The following is a 21,257-nucleotide window of genomic DNA, read 5'->3' on the forward strand; positions in this document are numbered from 1 at the left end:
GAAAAATATGTTGCAGTGCTTGTGGCCACAAACCTACTGCAGCAGCTCAGGAACTCTTGGATCAGAGGCCGTGAGACCAATTCTTGACATTTACCAGGTACTGCCCATGAGATCTGATTCATTCATATAGCAATTCTGTTTGTTTGTTTGCCCTACTGACAATCTCATCTTCAGACAGATAAAATAGCTGACAAAAAACTTACAGTCCCTTGCAATTTAGAGTGTAATACCATACTGTTTTGCTTTTCATCCTGTGAATTCTACATAGGTACTTCACTTAATTTTATGGGATTCTTTTTATGAGGGAAAAATCTCCCTATACTTGCAGTGATCAGCAATCATTTCTGATTAAATTACTCCTTTTCCTGCCAGAAAACAGAAAAACTCATCTTGCTTACCGAAACTGTATTTCTTCTAATATTGCGTGCCTGTTCCTTTAGCTTACATTGCCTAAGAATCAGACCTATGCGGCTTGCTAGTTGCAGAGAGGACTTTTTTTTTTTTATTTTTTGGGGGGGGGGGGGGGGGGCAGAGTAGTGGTGGTGATGGTGTCATTTTGGAAAACAATATGAAATCTTCCAATTTCCATCAAGCCAAAGTTCAGGGGCAGCATTCTAGTATCAGAATTACATAAGATGACCTTTGGGTATCAAAAAAAAAAAAAAAGCCCCACCAGTATCAACACACTGGAATTAATTGCTAATTATACATTTCTTCGCTTAGCAGAACTACCATTTGGATCATCCTTCTAGTTGCTGCAGCAAAGGAAGACTAGATATGCAATGAAGAACGTGGTAAAGCAGGACAAAAACCCCTACTTTAGTTCTACAATTGTTTCTGCTGCGCACTGGGGAAAAAGTACCTAGGAAACTACTAACTGCTATAAATGAGTAGGTTAGGATATTCAGAGCAATAACTAAGGAGTAACGGCCTATGATCTAGTCAATTCCTACTCATATGAACAACTTAAAGACATCACTGCTTTTTATGCTGAATAGCAACAAGGCGAAATGAGCCTCTAATATTATTAGAGGCCTTGCACGCTCAATATCATTTGTAAGACTTCTGCCACAATCAGGATATGCGAAGTTTTCCTCCTCTAGTTGTTGGACAAGACATGGGCTTGGAGCACGAGATTATTTTCTTACCAAATAAAATACCCAAATTACTTCATATACAAAGGCTGAGTCAATCTCAAGAACAATTTTATCAAGAAAATAGGTAAATTCAGTCTCAGTAGCATTTGTTCCATCTTCAGCAATGCAGATAAAGGGAACCCCTTCCCTAAGTACACATGCTCTTGTGGCTCCAATACTCCTCTATAAAACTAAACACCGACATTTATTGTATTGCAGTACACTAATACAATTTTGAAAGAAATTGGGTAAATTTTCTAGTGTTCCTTTGAAAGTTTCTAGCTATGATATCCACAACTCATACTCAGGGAGATTTTTTTGCCCCCTTTAGTTTTGCTCCTCAAATACTTTCATTTCTGTTCAGAAACATGCTTCTACCAATCTCACTTTACCAGATCAAAAAACCTACAGATTCATCTTTTAGAAACGTTCTTGGAAAACAAGAAATCAGAATGTCTTCACTCTATCCAACAGATACACACTTTGTAGCTTTGCTAATATATGCAAATTGTCTGATTGCTTGAAATTACTGATTAACCAGGCTGGAGAGCTGATTACCTGATTATCCAAGAGAAAAATAATTTAGCATGATTTTGTGTCATTTGACAGTCTAGATAATTTTCTAATTAATTTGAGTTTTCAAGTGAATTCAGAGATACTACTGAAAAAGGGAAAAGAGGTCAATGATCTGAATGAAGGTAAGCTTTCCAGGAATTTTCTTCTTACAGCAATCATTTGTCAAATGTTATTGTTAGTTACAGACACTTCAGACACACACACACAAAAATGAGAACTTAGACTTCCAAAAATATTCAAAAAAAACCCCAAGGTAAAATCTTCAATGCTCTTGTAAAGATATCTTGTAGAGCTGGACATAAGATTAGTGGTGCACTAGTCTGACACATGGCATCAAACTTCCAGTGTTACCAATAAATTCTGAACTACACGTGAAGCAATATGCAGCAGATATTTTGTCAATATGCCGAGAGAATAATAAATATTGGAAATACGTACTTGCCACTGAAAAGTTGTTGAGTGGATATGGCAGATCCACATCCTGGGGCTTCTCCTTATAGCCTATGAAAGAGCCATCTGTCTTTAGCAGGAAATATCTTGGCCGCCAGTTTTTTATATATTCTCCTAAAGAAGAAAAAAAAAATGTTCATTAGTACTGTAGAAAAAACATTGATATTAAAAAACATATTATCAGTGTCTAACATTAATTATACCAAAATCTTTTCAGACATTTTCAATTTACAGAGGAAACCGTAACTCCCTCCAAAAGAAGAGAAAATGGAATTGCAATGGTAAGCCTGGACTATAAAATGATGCTTCTGGAATAAGAAGCTACAAGCACTGTATAGTAATAATCTGTAATTGTAAATTTTATCACACTATACTCTTCAAAATCCTACATCTTTACACCTATAAACAGTTCGAAATTTGCTGCAGGAAAAAGTAAGCACTATGGCTTGACTTTTAAGAACAAAATGAAATCTAAACTACTACAAGGTAGAACATTTATCCTGCTGAGCCAAAGCAAAAACCATTAATTTCCTCAAAACATACACTAAGGTAACACAAGATCGGGGGTAATGGGAGAACCTACGCAAAATATACTTAACAAATATATCTGAAAGCAAAAGGAATAAAAAAGAAAAAATAGAAGCCAATTACCTTTTAAGAGGTAAGTCCACCAATAAACCCACCACCTCCACCTTCCCCCTACCCCAGTCTGAGCAGAAGATTCTGCTAGCCATGAGGTATTCAGGACCAGAAACATACAGAACAGGTCAGCAAAGACACGATAGCTTAATTAATGCCACTTATTTGCTATTTAAGGGTGAAAAATCTCTTTAATAGCATTATACTTTACAATGCCACACCAAAATCTCAGCAACAATTTCATTTTTAAAGTGCAATTACTCAGTTAAGTACAGGTGAGTTTAGATCTGCCCAACTTTCCCCGTCTTTGACTTCTATCAACTCTGCAAAGTAAATAACGTATGTACAAGTACCTACTAAGACTTTAAATAAGTCACTGTTTCATCATTATACAAGTGAACATTTTAAGAAAACAAGTGTATGTAACAGTGCAGAATTTCCAACTGTGCCTACGACTTCTCACCGTTTGCAAAATGCTCAGAACTGACCAGTCCAGGGGCTGCACTGGCCCTGGGCTAAGCCCAGCCCTTAGGTGCCATTTACCACCTCAGCACCCTGTTAACTGTAGCTGTGTAGCTTTTGGACAATTCAAAGACCAGAAAGAAGTTTACATCCATCTGACACGGAGATTACTCCATTAAAGGCTAATCTAAAAATTCATTAATCGCATCTTCACCTTTTCATCAGAGCAATCAACTAATTCTTACTGAAGTTCATCATGGGAATTGTTAATACGGCCTTGCTGAACTTGATCACAACTTGTAAGGATTTTGACGATGCCCATGGCCTAAAAATCTAACTGCAGCCATTAACATTTCCAATTTTCAACACGTATTTAAGCAGAGAAGCGGGGTTGGGAGTAGGAGATGGAGAAGAGAAAAGGGTGAGAAAAATGAACACCAGGCTATTTGTGCTGACTTATGTTTCCTGGCCCTCCTCCTATTTAGTCCTGCTTCTAGGTAGCAGGGTACCTGCTTGATTTTGTTATCTAGACATTTTCATATAAGTAGAAAGAAAATTGAAGAAGTCAAAGTGTTACTTATTTTGTCCACAAAATTAATAGAGCAGATATAGCGCTAGTTTTATTTGTATTGACTCAGATCTTTCTATCTCAGATCTCTGGTGCTAGTTCAGCTGAGAACATCCCTACTGACACTGCCAGTCTGAACTGATTTCTCAGTGGGAAATCCCAGCTAACATAAAAGCAAACAATAAAAAAACAAAACAAAACAAAAAACCAGGTATGAGATATTTGTAAGTTGGAGAAGAAATACAAGTGCAGTATGGGAAAACAAATGTGTAGCTTTAATACCAACACCAGTGAAAAAGTGCATCATCATTACATGAGAAGGTAAAGACATTTCTTGGATTAAGTTTGCTGAATACTTGAAAACGAAATAATCATAGGCCTAAGTAAAGATGTGACTCGTACGTTAAGAACGTTTAAAATATGCCCTGTGACAAATTTGCCAAAATCTGCATGGACTCAGAAGTTGAAGCCAAAACAAAACCTTACGTATCAGATCATTCAATATCAGTTTTAAAAATATTAACATCCTAGTTGCTTTCTTAAAGTTAAACAGACCATAAAGAGAATCTTCTATACAATTCTAATAAGGTATATCTTATTTATTTGTTACGGTAAGTGACTGTTTACGAGGGAAAGTGCCTGCTACTAGGTTTAAAACCTATCAAGATCTTAGTCTTATCTAGAAGGTGTGTGAACTGGAAGGCAGGCACCTAAAACTACTGAAGAAGAGTTCAAGGATAGCATGGAGAGAATACCAACATGCCTAAAACAGGTCTACCATCCAACGGTTCAGGTTTCAAAGAGAGTCCTCCTTTCCGTAAGGAATAAACTGGACAGGGAGATAAGCAGACTCTGCTCTAAGAATCAGAGCTGATAGGGTAAGTACACTCATTAGTCACTTCAGGAAAGAACAGAAGCCTTCACTTCCTTACATACACACTCTCCAAAACGAAACCTGTAGAAAAGGAGACCGTTCTAGCAGGTGCCCTTAGAGACCCAGCACACATTTCCCTGATCACTTACTCCCTCTTCTCCTCTTAGGACAACACTTTAGATTGCATTTGGCTTCTACGAGGTACTCCGAGTCTATTAATCGGAAAACCAAACAGATTTTTTATCATCCACTGAGTTAGGCAGCTGATGTTCTGCCTGGAGAAAAAACATTAGAAGAGTATGACTAGCACTTCCAAGCTTCTCTGAAGAGAGCTCGCAACTTTGGACAAAAGCTAATCACAAGAAGATATAAATATTGAATGACGTATAGATACCAGTTTATCCATGAACACAGCTGTGCCTCTGTCTTCACCCTGCAAACTATAGCCAGACACAGGACATGCAATTTAAAAGCAATTGCAAAACCCTATGGCTTCGTAAGGATCCCTATATTTCTTTCATAGACATATTTCTTTGAAGAATGTTTCTCCTAAATGGTTCCCCAACATGAATCAAGGTCAGACTACTTTTTCAAGACATCTATACAAACACACATACAAAAAAAACCCCTAGTTTTGTCTTGAAATGACCAATATTCCAATCCCTCTTCAAGGCCTATACATGAATATTTATCATCTGCCCTTTATTTATTTTGTAATTTAATTAACAAATGGGTGAACACTTTTGAAGACTAAAGTAAACAGTGGTATCAGTGAACAGTTCACTTAGCTGCTCAAGTGGTTTAATGGCTCTCAAGATGCACTCTAGGTGCTCTCTTATAAGTGCATTCCTTCTACATAATCTGCTTAAAGATAGAAAAACATTTTAGTCCATACTTCTTAATAGACATATGCTTACTGAACTGCTTTGAGAGAGAAATCCTCCATACAAAAAATACTAAAACACAGCAGAGTATTTGAAAAGAAAAAACACTTCCACATGCCTTCTAACTTACCAACCTCGCGTTAAAAAAAAAAAAAGGTATATTTTACAGTATGAGCAATATTAAATTACTTTAAAGATATCTGAAGTGTATGTTTATCAAATACCTCAACACAAGCAAATAACAGGAAATTTACATCTGAAATTCATTAACTCAAGTGAAAAGAAATTCCATGAGAAAGAGGAAGTCCAGGCAGGCTAACAAAACCACAAGATATCCTGACAATTTAATGAAATTGAGCTGCAGTACTCAAGAAAGCAGTGGATCTGCCATAGAGAATTAATCACTTTGTACCCGACTTCCTGCTGAGTTAATGTAGGCTAAATTATTATTTTGCTTAAATTTACACCCTTCTAAGTTGAAAAACATGTTCTTTTAGGATCTGTTTATTAGACAGTAAGAAGAGGTCTCTAATTTCAACCACTGCAGCAAAGAAAGCCAAGTAATTCCTACATCATTTTAATTCTAGTCAAAGTTTTTACAGCTACTTGAGAAAAGGGGCACTAGAATATATATCTCATAGATACATACAGACAATAAATACATACACACACAACAAAATACAAATTTAGAATCAGTTTTAGGTTGTTGGGGTCTGCTTTTTTAATAACTACCAAGAGAATACACCCAAAAGATGAAATAAAACAGCAGTACATTCTTGAAGCACATGAAAATGCAATCTGATCTTCATGCAAAAAGCACCGTCATAACATGCAACTCTTTAATTAATGTTGTATTTAATAATACACTGGCTAACAACAATAACAACGAATGCTTAATGAAGGTTTGTTTAGAACATGAGCCTCGCGGCTGGCTCTGTATTCGCCTCTGTACTGCAACCTTAATGATTTTTCTTTTTTGCCTTTGACAGCTAGTAACAAGAATCCTGCCTTCAGGATATTTCACAAACATGTTTATTCTAGTGATGCAATGTTTGTAGTTTAGATACTGCTGAGGAGCTGCACAAAGAAGAGCTTTCTAAGAAACCATGAGTAGTCAACAAATCCGTGTTAGACAAATGTATCACTCAAAGTTCACAATTTTTTTACTTCACCTCAGAACTCCAACTCTCTCTTCAAACATATACTTCACCTCAGATTTGATGGTTGCTATTGTTAGTCTCACCACTTGTAATTCTTAAGCATATGGAAATTTAGCAATTCTTGAAAAATTATTCAGTAATATAAAATTAATCTTATTATTTAAAAAACTGTTTTTCTTTTTAAAAATCACTTTTGCAAAACATCTACATTTTTCAATATGTAAATGGTTTTAGAGGTGTGAAAGAAATGTCTTTAATATACAGTGCTGATAAGTAACAGAAACCTGAGTTCAAAAACTTGCTTCCTTAAAAGAAGCAACAGCTGCCACACAGACATAAGTGAGATTTAAGGGAAGAAGAAAAAAAAAAAAGGGGGGGGGGGGAGGGACCCACCCCCCCTGCAAGCAGAGAACACCAGAAATCTGCCTCTAGTCTGTGTCATCAATTTACTAAAATGGATTTAATAGAAATAATATACAAATATTGTTCTCCCTTCTTTTTTTCTTTTTCTTTCTTTTGTAAGGCACTTTTTTGTTAAATCAAACTCCCATTCCCCTACACTAACATTTAATAAACAGAGGGGGGAAAAATTGAATTTATCTAACAGCATTAAACAAAATTATATAAAAGTAAATAAAACAACTTAACCATATGCAATTTTTCTTTAAAGAAACAACTGTAATTAATGTCAGGTCAAATAAAATATCAGAAGTAATGCCAGTGGTTTTGAGATTGAATTTCCTTACCTTGGCCCTCTGAGGGCAGTGTTACCTAACACACGATTAGAAGCATCAGCAGACTATTTGATTAAGTCAGTAGACACTAGTAAATGTAAAGCACTTCTGTTAAATATTTACTTACTTCTGATTTCATGATAAAAAACTGGCAATACAGTTCAAAGCTACTGTAAAAAGTAAATGTTTAAAAAAACTAAAAAGTATACCTGTCCTCAGGATTTGATAGAGGTCCTTCAATCTAATGTAAATGCGTAATTATACGTCATGCAAAAGATTTGCCAAAATCTTATTGCATACCAAAAAATTAAATAAAACTGTGATTTTTCCTAACGTGCCTTAGCTTTTTAAAAGCTTTTTATTATATACCCCCTCCCAAGTATTTGCCGGCAGTTCAAAGAAAAGCAGAATTTGGAACTAATGCTTTTTGATTGTCTTTTATACTGTGAAACAGTGATTATTTATTTATATTAACTGTTTTCCCACAGTTCCCAGTAATGCTACATGACATTTTGAGCACACCTGTACTTACGTTAGACAACTGAATTTTTCCAGTCACAACTGGGAAACAGGAAGCATTTCATGCGATGCGTGGGCATCGGCTTATACCACAGCTAAGCTTCCATTAAGTTTCCTGCAAATTGCGGAATTAAGGTGAGAAAGTTCAAGTGCGCTTCACTGTCCGTGACATCGCAATGATCCAGTGCAGATATAAAGACAGGCCAATTTATGTTCAGCTACTCACAGCTGTGTGGCCAGAAAACAGTGAAAACCACACAGATGTTAAGATTTTGCAGAAGGCAGCAAGCAGCCTCGGGAACAAGCTCTAGAAGTTCCTCAGCTGAGCAAGGGGGGAGGAAAGCAGGGACAACCCTCTCCTCCATGCCAGCCAAGATGCACTGAAGAGCAGGCAAACAATAGGATCTTTTTTCCTGAAGCAGTCGTAGGTAGTGATCAAAGACAAGGGCTCCTACTAGTAAAACAGAGTAATTCCAAGCGGAGAGGTGGAGTCACCAGGCAGGGCGAAGCCACAGAGCAGCTCTCCAGGGTCTCAGCGTGCACCTCTGCAGCTAAAGCTACAGGGAGGACCAAGCTTCTCAATGGGAAGTCTTTCCCTGCTCTTACTGTGGGGTTTTCTTCCCCCCGGGCTCTGAGTGCAACCTACAGACGTGTTCCAGCTAGAGGTTCACTAGGGTTCAAATCACCACCCACCCTGATTTTTTCATTACGACTACTGGAGTGAGCCAGTGTCCTATCTTGTATAAATGCAACAGTACTTCAGCTCCTGCTGTTTATTCAACCCTTTCCTGTTGCATTAATAATCTTTTCTCTAAAATATCTAAAAACCGAGAGGAAAATATTCAGTAACAGAGAGACATACCGCTATTCAAACGTCAATGCAGTTTTCAAATTGAGCATCTACAATATCCACACAAAATTACTGATGTGTTTTGGCATCTCATGGAAGATAAATGTTCACAGCACACATTCAATTTTCATACGCACAAAATTTTGTCCTTTTAAAAAATCGTACCAGAAACACTGAGTTAGCTGACATCCTGACAAATTGAGAATTGACCTTTACCATGTCCACTTTGAGCCAACAGGAAGAAAAACTTGCCAGTTTCAACATCAATCTCACTTCCCCTTCATTCTTGAAGGATAAGAATTAGAACAATAAATAAATTAAATAGAAGTTGATATTAACACATGCTGTCTGGAATAACAGAGTCCTGTATTGCATCAGCATCCCTGAGCAACAAAGGAGGTCAGTATTTTCTAAATACGCCTGCTATTCAGGAATGGAAAACCAAGGTCTATATCCCAGGAACATTTAAGGACACTGCTCACATTTTTTAAATTTCTCTCTTGCATAAGGCTTTATAGGATCAAAGCCCAAAATGATACACTATTTAGCTGCTTCTCAAAGCAGTTTTGTAGTTTTTAATAGTATTGAGATGTATTTGTGGTAAACGCAAAAAAACATTTCAGAATATTGCCTCACATAATTTTTTTTAATAGCTAAAAACCTTCACATTCTCAGTACTTTTAAGTATTTAAAATTTTTTTGTATAGGACTACCTGCATCAAGTGGTACTTTGTATAACAGAAAAAATATTACTTTCCTTTCTTCTGTTTTTATCAAGTGCTAGTAGACCAGAGGATCTTTTTCAGGTTTTGAAAATATTTTAAGAGTAGGACAAGCATACAAATATTTATCTATAAGTTACACTGAATAAGACAGTCAGCTACAGCAGCAATTTAAATTAATGTACAAATGTATGTATTAAATCAGATGATTAAATTTTAAATGCTTTTTACATGTAGCTAACGTGAACTAAACATCATCTTAATATTCTCTGCTTACAACTTTTTGTAAAACAGCCAACTCTAGTTTACACAAGAAATCTCAAACTTTCCATTGTTTGCAAAAGAGTATGATAAGTTTGACAATAGCATTATCATTCAGCTGAGTTTCTTTGACAGATTAATGTGTTGTCAAAAATTATGTGACTTTCTCCTCTTAAAACTGGTACACTTACTAGCACGTTTTCGCAAAGCAAACTGTCTCACTTTTAAAACTGTCACATTGCAATAATTTTAAAATAGCTCCTCTGAACTTTCTTCTTGTCAGTAGGTGTGCTACTAGCCCCAGACCTTGCCAGGTGCCAAAAGGCTAGCACCAACATTGTTCACCTATGTTTCTTCCTCAAGCACATCGCTAAAGTCAACCTTTTTGCTTTATCATTTAGCCCGCATCACTTGCAAACAATCAGTCCGAGATATGCAGAAGCATTCCTCAAACTGCTTGAGGTGAAAGAACAGCTCCATTACTGCTGTACACATCAGGAGAACTCTTTGGTTGCATGAAATGCTTCACGATAAGCAGCAATGCAGCACTACCCGGAGTAACTTGGACATCACACCACCAATGACAGAACACAGAAAACGGCACAATTCTGCGGAGGAGAACCGACAACCCAACTAACAGGCAAAAAGCAATTCTCCATTTGCAGTGCTGTTGACCTCTGTCTAGGCTTCGACGCAGAAATCGGTACTTGGGTAGGAGGCAGCCACACCTGAATTTTCAGTTAAAATTAAGCTGACATAATCCAAAACTGACTTCTTCAACAGCCACGGTGATGATAAAAGGGGACATCAAATGCTCCCATCAGTAGTTATTGTTATCAATGACCTACAGACCTGACGCTTATTAGAACTAAGACAGAAGACACAAGAAAAGGGGTTCCTTCACTTTTGGTGAGGGGTTGGTGGGAACGGGTGGATAGGTTCATTCAGATAAAATTTAAGTCACGCTGTGACTGACCAAAAAGCTCTGATATATACTGGTAACTGGAAGACATGCCTGAGACCTCAACCACTATTTCATCTTCCATTTTTCAGTTCAATATAGATATCAGAATGTTGAATTTGCACACAATATTTAAGATGAAAAATCATTATTTTAAAGTTTCCATTTTTATCTTTAAAGTAAGAGATCACCTGGATAAGACAATGCTTTCTTTTAGCCTTTTTGGGCTAACTTAATTTCCCTCCATGCTTGTATCCTTTTTCACATTTCTTTCACATTATCCTGGAAACTCATAATCAGCAGAAATCACCAAACAAAACATAAGAAAGGATTTTAGTGGAAGACAGAAAACCATATTCCTATAGAGCAATCAAAATTTACTTTATGTGCAACTCTCAAACAGGAAAATACAAGTTATGCCTGACCAGCTCCTTGCCTTTGGAGAAAGAACTGAAAATAAGATCAAGCGAAAGAGAAAATTAGTTGCTAATCTCATTCTAACCCCTAGCATTTACTTGTCTACTATATAATACTAGACAATCACCGATTGGCACTTTCTGCATAAGAAAAGCTCAGGATGCAATAGTAGGGGTATGCAATGTATCAGTCTGGAGGTAGACAGACAAAGCTATGTAAGAACTTGTATAGCACCTGTCTACCAAATGTCTGAGGCTGAAATAACTGCATTACTCTTTCTACTTCCACAAGTACCAAATTTATCAAGTTGTGTTGTTTTTTTTTTTAAACCCACCACACGGAGAAATCAGAAGTTTTCTTCCCTACAAGAAAAGGCTCTTTTTAGGAATAAACAACGGAGGGAGGGAAGATATTAAACTCCTGAACTAATTAACAGAAGTAAAGGAGGCGGTGGGGGACAACGATAATTAATATGTACCCTCCTCCTAACCAGATCTCCACATACATTCATTCTGTATATGCACACACAACAGCAGCATCATAAACCGTCTCAAGTTCTTGCCATTATTCAGTTCGACATCTGCACATGTTTATGCGTCTCTCCAAACAACCTCTTGAACACCCTGCTGGAGCTGTCATTTTTTTCTTCTCCCTATCTGGCAGATGGCAAGTCAACAATCGGCATCAACAGCAGCCGAATATCTCCCCCCTCCATCCGACCCCCCTAAACAGACACAATAATAACTTCTTTGTGCTTCCCCACAATGCAGCTGCTTAAACCATTTCGCTACAAGGCTGCTTTGCCTTAATAAAAAAAAAAAAAAAAAAAAAAAAAAAATCCCTTCTGTCAAGTCTAAAAAGCAGCATAATGTTAAGCAAGCTAAAGCCACAGCACAGCTGCAAACGGGCAGACACATTGACAGCTCCTCCCTTAACAAAGCCCTGTGAATTGAAGGGGGTTCATCTGAGGCTCACACAGTAATTAGTATAAAAAAGTCCGACAGCCTCTATTATGCTAGGAAAAAAAAACTGGACAGAACTGGGCTGCTGTTTTGCGTCAAGAGTTCTGCTGCAGAGTAGATAAATCATGTTGGGTTTTTTTCCTCTCTTTTTAAAGACAGTAATAAGGAGGATGAGAGAAGCTAATTTGAAAACTTGGACACAGTAATTGTACCATATGGTGAGCATTTATCCCTTCTGAAATACACGCTAACAGTCACTTACATGCACAGTGCTTTGTTTTACAGTTGTTATTCTCTCTACCATATTCATAAAATGGATCTGAATATCCGATACTCCAGAGAAGTTGTGTGTAATTAGCAGCAAAACTGCCTGAGCTTAATATATTGGCCTACCATAGCAATCTAGTTAATTGCAGAAAATCCCATGCCCCCAAATTTAAATAGTGTCCACTTCAAGGATTTTTTATTTCTCTCAAACTGGCTAAATATCACACATAATAAAGTTCAGAGAAGTAATTTATTGACACTAATACTCCTTGATACTGTTGGCTCTAAAACGCACGAGCGGGATGTATTTTCCTTTTCATCCATGCAGCATAGAGGAATTAATTCAAGAACGATTTAACAGTAACCACAAAATATTTCAGTTCCATCGCACTTGGGAAAGGAATTGCTCTGTAAACTTAAAGGTGAAACTGCACTTCAGCACGGGGCACGGGAGGGAGACAAAGACTTCAAATCCACTCCCCCACCTCCACCCCTATTTTCTTCCTGGATCGTATTCTCCAGTATTTTTCTTCGCAAGCCAAACACTTCATTCATAAGGACCTTCAAAATTTGGAAAATATACCATCCTACCCTCAGGGCCTGCTTGCTCTTTACCACATACTTCCAGCTTTTCACCCTGCTCATGCCACCAAGTCATCCTGGAATCACAAGGAACCAGTTGAGCAGAGCTGGGAAAATGGAGGCTTCTTTAAATAAAGGAAACGCTGTAGTTAAATGACAAAATTAATAAATCTTAGAAGTACTGCTTACACAAAATAAGATGTAGTGACCTTCCAAGCAAGGGAAATTAAAAACTCAAGCAAAATAAAAGATGAAAATTTGGTGAAAAATTAACCAGACATAAAATGAAGTCTGCAGCTGAGGATAATGGTATTTGCAAAGAACCAGAATGGTTTCTATTGGTCTTTACCTCAGAAGACGACAACAGAAATCTGCTTCAGGTAACAGACAAATACTTTCACTGTCTCTGGATCAAAGAGGAGATATTGGAGCAGTACCTTGCTAGGTACTAAGGAGTCCCAGAACTAGGCAGAAAACATCCACAATTACTAAGAAATTGTAAGTGAGGTGAAAACTACTGGCAAAACCCGGCTACCCTTCAATGATGACAGTTAAACTGAAGGATTATAAATGGAGAATTACACCCCACACCCCCAAGAAGAACCAAAAAAGGTTAAAAAAAAACCTTGAAAATTTCAAGTCAATTGGCTGGATAGTAATCGAAGAAAACTGTATAATTCTGTTTTTAATCATACACTTAAATAACGCAAACTGACATAAGATAAACAAGGCAGCACTGCCTTTGCGTAGAAAAATCATGCCTATCATACATATGGGATTTCTTTAAGAATGTCAAGAAAATAAAATGGATAAAGACTAACTGACAATTTATTTCAACTTTTAAAAAGCTTTTAATAAGTTTAAGGAAAGACTAGTTGTGTGGAACAAGAAAGCTGTATGGTGGAACAGAACAGAAATAGGAAACTAGATAAAACGAAGAGACCAAAATAGGATTACATAGTGAAATTTCAATCCGTGATGCTCTACAGTTCTCTGTTAGCAACATTTTTAGTTAATATATACAACAATGATCTGGGATCACCACGGCATATACTGCAAGACAGTAGAACTATTCAAGTTTATTAAGAATGTGAAGAATTTCAGAGTGGCAAAGCTATGCCAGTGAGCTGAGAAACACCAGATGAAATACAGTGAAGAATTACTTGAATTAATAAACAGTTACAGAAATAACCTGCAATACTCATACACTGTGTTTAGTTTTAAATTAACCACTAAAGAGCAATTAATGTAATCTCTGCTTAAGTATGCAGTACTGAGAAGAAAGAAAGAAAAATATTATCATTTGTAAAGTTACACAATTTTAGGAACACTGAAAATATTATTCAATGATAAACAAATAAATTACAGTTTTGCTAACTACATTTTAAAAAAATGACAAGAGAACAGAAGGGCTTCAGAGACAAAACATGGGGGGGGGCATGAGTTAGAGAGAAGCAGAGTGAGGAGAGAAAGACTGGATTAGGCTTTGGTTTCAAAGGAAGGACTACGAAAAAAGGATTTAACGACACAAATGGCCTATAGTAGAGTATCAGTCATCTCACAACAACACATTTTCAGAAGAGTTCAGGAACAGATTTTCAAACATTCAGCATCTACAGTTCCAGCTGGATTCTGTAACATCACCACGTAACTAGTGGTTTGCACCATGGCAATGCCAGCCACTCTCCCACCAATTCAGCACCCAACACCTACTAGCACCTTTCGAAAAAGCCAGCCTCTCTTTGAACGCTGTGAGGCATCTCCAAACTTGCGTGAGCACTTTTTCTTAAAAAATTAAAATCTCACATTCAGGAAACTGGAGTAAACATTCAACATAGGCAGGTTCTTCCTTTAATTGCTATGCATTTTTGACCGAGCATAAATCTGGTACTAGCCAGGGAGTATTGATGGTGAATTAAAGTCCCAGTCCTTGGCCACTTGGGTTCACCTTAAATACAGTCTACTACCAGAACAGTGCATTTGGGAGGGTAAGGAACACTCGCAAAGGAAGCATGGAGTGCATCCCATGTCCGGCTCCACTGCGTCAGCACTGGCATCCACGCAGCTGAGGCAGGTCTACAAAATGATCTAACCAAAACCACACCCCAAGAAAATAGGTTTTGACGAGATCAAAACAATTTCAGCTCACCGTACAGCTCGTATCAGCACAAAGGAGAGACGGGGAATAATTGGCTGGGGGCAAGAAACGTGCAAGGGAGAAGGGGCATCAGCATGAACTTATGTAAGATTAACTACTGATTAATTGGGCTGCTGGTCTACCATGTGATTGCAATTCTTGTTTTCCAGTTAAGCTAGAAAATCAGGTTCAAGTGATTCAAATTTCTAAGATCAACTGCATCTCTAAGCAACGATGCCACGATAGTTCTGACACAGTACTGAACCAAGAATTTCCCTAATACAATTTCACATTCTATACAAGCAAAGTATATTCTGACATATGTATCAGAATATATTCTGACAACATTTTCTTTACACATGTACACAGAAATTATAGATAAAAAAATATGTAAACTGTAAGGATTATGTACAAATCTCTGTACGCTAGCAAATAATTGAAAAATCACTTGAAATTCACAATTTGAAAAAAGATAGAAATACAACACTGACATGTATTTGTGAAGCAGTTATTACAATTTAATGATATTAACAAAATCTTAGCAACACAGAGATCCCAATATAAATTGATATTGAGTTAGCTGTGCAATACTTCCCATACTAGAAACAGTGCCCAGAAGATAAGAACAATTTGGTCAGTAAAGTATTTTCTTAAATTTGTAGACTATAATTAAAGTAATAGAAGCTAAAAAAAAAAAAAAAAAAAAAAAAAGTAGAGTTTTTAACCTCAGGATTCTATATATTTCTAAAATATTTGACTGCCTTAAAATGAATTAAACTGCTCGTAACACCCACATAAGAATCATAATACAGTTCAATTTTAATATACATATTTTACAGCATTTTATTTTGCATGATTTTATGATATTACAATTGCAATAAATATTCAGGCAAGTGAGGTGTTAAAAAGTCTTTTGCTTCAAGTTTTTCCAGTCCTCTGAATTAAAAGAAAGCTTGACTGATAAGCAGAAATGCAAAATTCTGGACCCTGCAATTTTACTAGCACAAAATTTTTGCCTTATTTTCAGTCACTTTAGAACTTTTAAAGCAGAGCTATAAATTATGAACCCCAAAGTCCCAGCCACAAGATGGAACTGAAAGATGACTGACCTGGATAAGATATATAAATTTATCTAGCCAATCTGAGGATGAGGTTTGTTACTGGTTTTCTGCTAAGAGACACAGTTTCTCCACTATGAGCATACATATTTTTCCTAATCTGAATTACTGAAAAGTTTTTAATGACTTAGCCTCCAAAATAGTTCTGATGCAAAAGGCAGTCTACTAACTTATAGGATGACCTTAAATAGATCTCAGCAAACTCTACAATTATTTTATTCAATGCAGAAGTCAAATTTCATACAAGAGAAAACACTGATAATCTCCTCCTACATCTGGCCTTTCTGAAATTCTGATTATACATACAATAATTAACTGGCACCAAATATTTAACATTTGTGACACCAAAATAATAGGGACCAATAAGGAACCGTAATTTTCAAAAAATATATTTGCATTACTATTGAATTAACTAAACAAATTTGATACGGTTTTAGTGGACGTTTTTTCCTCTAGAAAGTAAACAGCACAATTTTCTAATTAATAAAAACAAAATGGAAACTGACTTACAACACTGACTTCAAAATCCTTGTGAAAGTCTGTACTGGTGATGTCACAAATGCTGTCACATCTGAGCGGGTATTGTCTGTAGAAGGTTCAGAAATGTCCATTTTAATCAAAACATTTATTAGAGGTAGTTGTGTCTTTTGTTTTTATTTTAATGAATTACAGAATTCCTTAAGAATCATGGTTGCAACTCCCTTTAAAAATTATAAATTAGGTAAAATCTAAATAGCTGAAATATAAGGATCTGATCTATAATGGATACAGAAACCCATGTAGGAGTGAGGGGAAATCCATACTTTATGCTTCCATCAGCCTTTAATAGTGATGTTTGCATAACACTGATGTGACACTCACATTTTCTAATTTGCTTAAAATGAACTACAGATTATTTCCTCAGAGTACCAAAATGCCAGTGATAAAGTACTACAAGTCAGTAAACACAATTTCTCCAAGCTTGCAGTTATTTTTCAATTAAACCTTTTAACGTCACGATACTTTGAAGCCACGTATTATCTTCCATTTCTCCCCACTGCAAAACACTAACTACTAAACAATTACTTTTCTTATGTCAAGAAATCCTCACATCACTAGTCCAAATCCCAGAGACAGAGACTTAAAAGAGATGGGGGCACTTGTTCACTTACATGCAAGTTGTAAGTATCTGAAAAAAACCTTTTCCTTCTCTCCTTTCTCCCTGTGCAATTTGGGAGCATGGCAACTCCAAAAGGACCATGCTGTACTATGGGAAGCGATTTGAGCTGTGTAGGTGCCTGAAGAACTCTTAAACATTCATCTTCCTATTTAGAGCATTTATAGCAGAACTATTTATATACTTAAGTTTCTTTTGATGCAAGTCGTCTAAGTTCTATAATCATTTCTGTATGTCCCCAGTAAAGACAACCAAAGAAAGAAAGAAGCCTTTCCAACAAAGACTTACAGTGAGAAAAATAAATTCAGGTACAGAACTTCTTAAAACATCTTTTAAAATTTCGTATCTGTGACATAAGAACTGGAACAAATGACAACAGAATAAAGCTATGCTTTTATTTCAAATTCCAAAGAGAAAAAAAACAATCTCATGCCAGAATGAGGTATGAGGACATATGGGCAGTCTATCACCTGACTACCAAACAACAGTACTAAAGCTGACACATGTTTGTTAATCCCGAGAGGTAAAACACTGCTTTGTCTTCTGGGGGCCGTGCCGCAGATGAGTGCCCGTTATGATGCTGATGCATTTTTCCATGCTGACGTTCCCTGGGGAATTTCAGTTCCCCATCAGGGAGAAGCGACACAAATTTTTCATCTCCTCTAAGAGTCTTCCATATTTTTGTTTACCAAGTGTGCACATAAGAATAGCAAGCATCAGCAGCACAGCTGAAACAGTTTTAACAAAAGCTTTTCTTCTGGATGTCTACAGTTTAATTCAGCTAAATTTTATACCAAGACTATTTAGTTTTCAGTGACAGCTTGATCTTGTACCAACAGATCACAGTTTGATAGGGAATGACTGAAATTTAGTGACATCATTATTGGTTACAGACAGCAAGCCCTCTTCAGACAATCTGAGATGATTAAGGGAAGCAATATTTCCCAGAGATCTGGGCATTCTCTAATCTACTTTTTACCTCCGTATGGGGCAGAATAAGGTGGGGTCAAGGGATCAATGATCAGTAAGCTATAGAAACACTCTAGTCCTCTAGAAGTTTCTCATTCTCCTGAAATAAGTCTGTTTTCAGGCTCTTCCAGTTCCAACAAAACCCCTCAGAGAATTCCAGGTGCAACTTTTCATTACACCTCAGCTGATCCGGCTGAGGAGAAACCCTGCCTCCTCTTCCTTCCAGTCCTGCAGTCCAGTGGTCTTCCTTGTCTGATCTGTCACTTGTGCAGCTCACTAGTCCAATAGGGGGAAAAAAAAGAAGGGGGAGTGTGGGGGGCGTGTGGAGAAGGGCAGGAATAGGACAGTTTCCTGCAAGATCAGATAACTGACCCCATCAGCTGGCAAGTCTTGCGAAATTCATCACAAGGTGGCAAGGGGGATATGTTCCAGGAAGGGTCTATTTCAATCTCCTCCTTCATTACCAACATACCATTAGATCTGATTATGTATAAAAAGAAAACATCCTCTGGATACTGTTTTCAAAACTTCTCTCTCCCTGACACACTGGGCATCCGTTTAAAGGATCTGGTTATGTGAGTAACAAGTGGGAGGGCTGTATGTGTATCTATTGTTGATTGTACAAGCACCAAAGCAGACAACATGCAGCTTCTTGTTGCAGCCTCTGTTAGTAAAAGGATGGTCCTGCTGCCCGGTTGCATCCTTCGTGCACATTTGCTCCTTAGGTGAAAGTGCAGAAATAGCAACACCCCTGCCTTCATTTAAGGAGGAAAATTAACAGTGGCTTACACAATACTTTTAGCTCTCTCTCTAAGTCTATATTTGTGCTACCACAAACACAACATTTTTATTCTTAAGCCAGCAACACTCCACGCACTAGGGAAAGTACCTTTACAGTGTCTTTAAACAACTCCATTTACTTAACATGTCAAAACAATATTAAGAAATTACTTTATTACCGTGAATCAGCACCTTCACATAGAAAAGTGTAAAGGACTAATGGGCTTAACTTAGTATAATGAGAAGACAAAAATACACAGCAAAGGAAGTATGTGGACGCTCCACATTCAGTAAGAGAGCTCTAATTGTCCATGATATTGAGTACAAAAGTGCCAAACTGGTGGCAACAGCAGTACCCAGCTAAGAAAGACTATGAAACACACTAGGAACTACAGTAATTTTATCTTTTAATATTGATACAGTGTTTCTCAAACAGCATGTCAGCAGGGACCTCAGCAAAGAACAACCAGACTTTTACTGTTTCACTTGAATAACACTCTGAGCAAGTCTTGGACAAATTCTCAACTAGTTCACATTTCATTGCTAATCTGAGTATCTCATGCGCAAATCTGTATAGGACATTTTGTGATTTTTATTCATGGTATCATATATTTTATGACAAAAAGGAATATCTCATCATTTCAGTCTGACCTCTTCAAGGCCACAGAATTTTCCCGTTACGCATAAACTGGTAAAAATTATTTTTTTTTTAGTGCTTATCTTCCAAAATGCACTCTGTCTTGTTTTGAGGGTATCAAGATGCCCTCCTTAGTATTCTTCAGATCTTTCTCTTAGTCACCCTTATCTTGGTTTCAGAACATATCTGGATTCAACATTCAATCATAGGGCTCCATTACTGCTTACACTGCTATATTAAAGAGCTCTTGGCATTTCCCCACTGAGGTTCTTTCTCACGGCAAGGCAATCCCATACCCCTCAATATCCACACAGGTTCTCAGAATCTCATGTTCTACAGTCATTCTCTCCAATGCTGAAAACATTATCGTTTTTCTTCTCTACTATTTCCCCAGGATGTAAATGATCATTTTAATATTAAATATTAAAAGAGAAACTGGAGTGGAACTCATAATTCCCATCTCCCTATGCTAATTTACTTCTCTGTATTCTTACTATGCATCTTGAGAGGCTGTAAGGAAACCATTTTCTGCAGAACTTGACTAGGAATTCTCAAGAATTACAAGCATTAAAGAACCTGAAGATTTTATTTAACTCAGTGGGTTTCAAAATTTTTCAGTTCATGGAACCCTAACATTTTCCAGCAGTAATATGGAGTCCTAAATACCAAGAAAAGTGCTGTGTCCTATACCCTGGACAAGTTGGCTAGTTTTTTTTCAGTAACCTTTTGTAGACTCTTCCAAAGCAGTCCACAGATCACCCTGGATCTGCAAACAGGATGGAAACTACTATTATTAATTTCAACTACTATTAACTTATTATTTAAAATAATACTACTTCTCTAGTGGAAGATTTCTCCATCTTCCAGGAATCTATCTGAATGCTTCATGAGTAGGTTTAGCACTGGAGTGGAAGAAAGCTGCCCAAGTAAATCTGATATGCAAATATTCAACATCAGTAGAAAAATATAGGTAAAAATAAGAAAAAGAGAGGAAGGGGGGGGAAAAAAAAAAAGGCAAAGGACCAGCTCAAAAGACCTTACAAACAGGCAGAAGACTACTGAAAATACTATAAGGCCAGGAAAAATGGCTGCCACAACTCAAAAAGAAAATAAAATCGTTCTCCCTTCTTCTCCCTCCCCCCTGCCAAAATCCACCTGGATCTCTTAATGGAAAAGTTAAAAGGTGATTATAGGGAAAAGGTCAGTATTAAGAATTAAAAGCTTGCTCAAATAAGGAGGAAAAGGAAAGAACATAAAACATGCCAGGGCAATGTAAACACAAAATTAAGAGAGCTAGAAAAGAATTTGAAGAGCTTCTTGCAAATGATGCTTATCATCAAAACCAGGAAGCCAGACAAGAAATCAGTGGGACTGCTCAATAACAAAAGCACAGAAAGGGAACTCAAGGACAGTAAGGCCACAGCACAGAAGCACTA

General features: G+C 37.0%; 1 protein-coding gene across 3 annotated transcripts in view; it reads right to left on the bottom strand.

The window, feature by feature from the left end:
- AKT3 (AKT serine/threonine kinase 3) overlaps positions 1-21,257 on the bottom strand; it is a 164,581-nt gene that overhangs the window by 79,121 nt on the left and 64,203 nt on the right. For all 3 annotated transcript variants that reach the window (XM_076334214.1, XM_076334212.1, XM_076334213.1), the window contains exon 3: positions 2,151-2,276. In XM_076334214.1, coding sequence (XP_076190329.1) covers positions 2,151-2,276 — 126 coding nt within the window. The remainder of the gene's footprint in view (positions 1-2,150; positions 2,277-21,257) is intronic.

The sequence above is a fragment of the Aptenodytes patagonicus genome, chromosome 3 (genome assembly GCF_965638725.1).
Source record: "Aptenodytes patagonicus chromosome 3, bAptPat1.pri.cur, whole genome shotgun sequence".
NCBI classification, from domain to species: domain Eukaryota; kingdom Metazoa; phylum Chordata; class Aves; order Sphenisciformes; family Spheniscidae; genus Aptenodytes; species Aptenodytes patagonicus.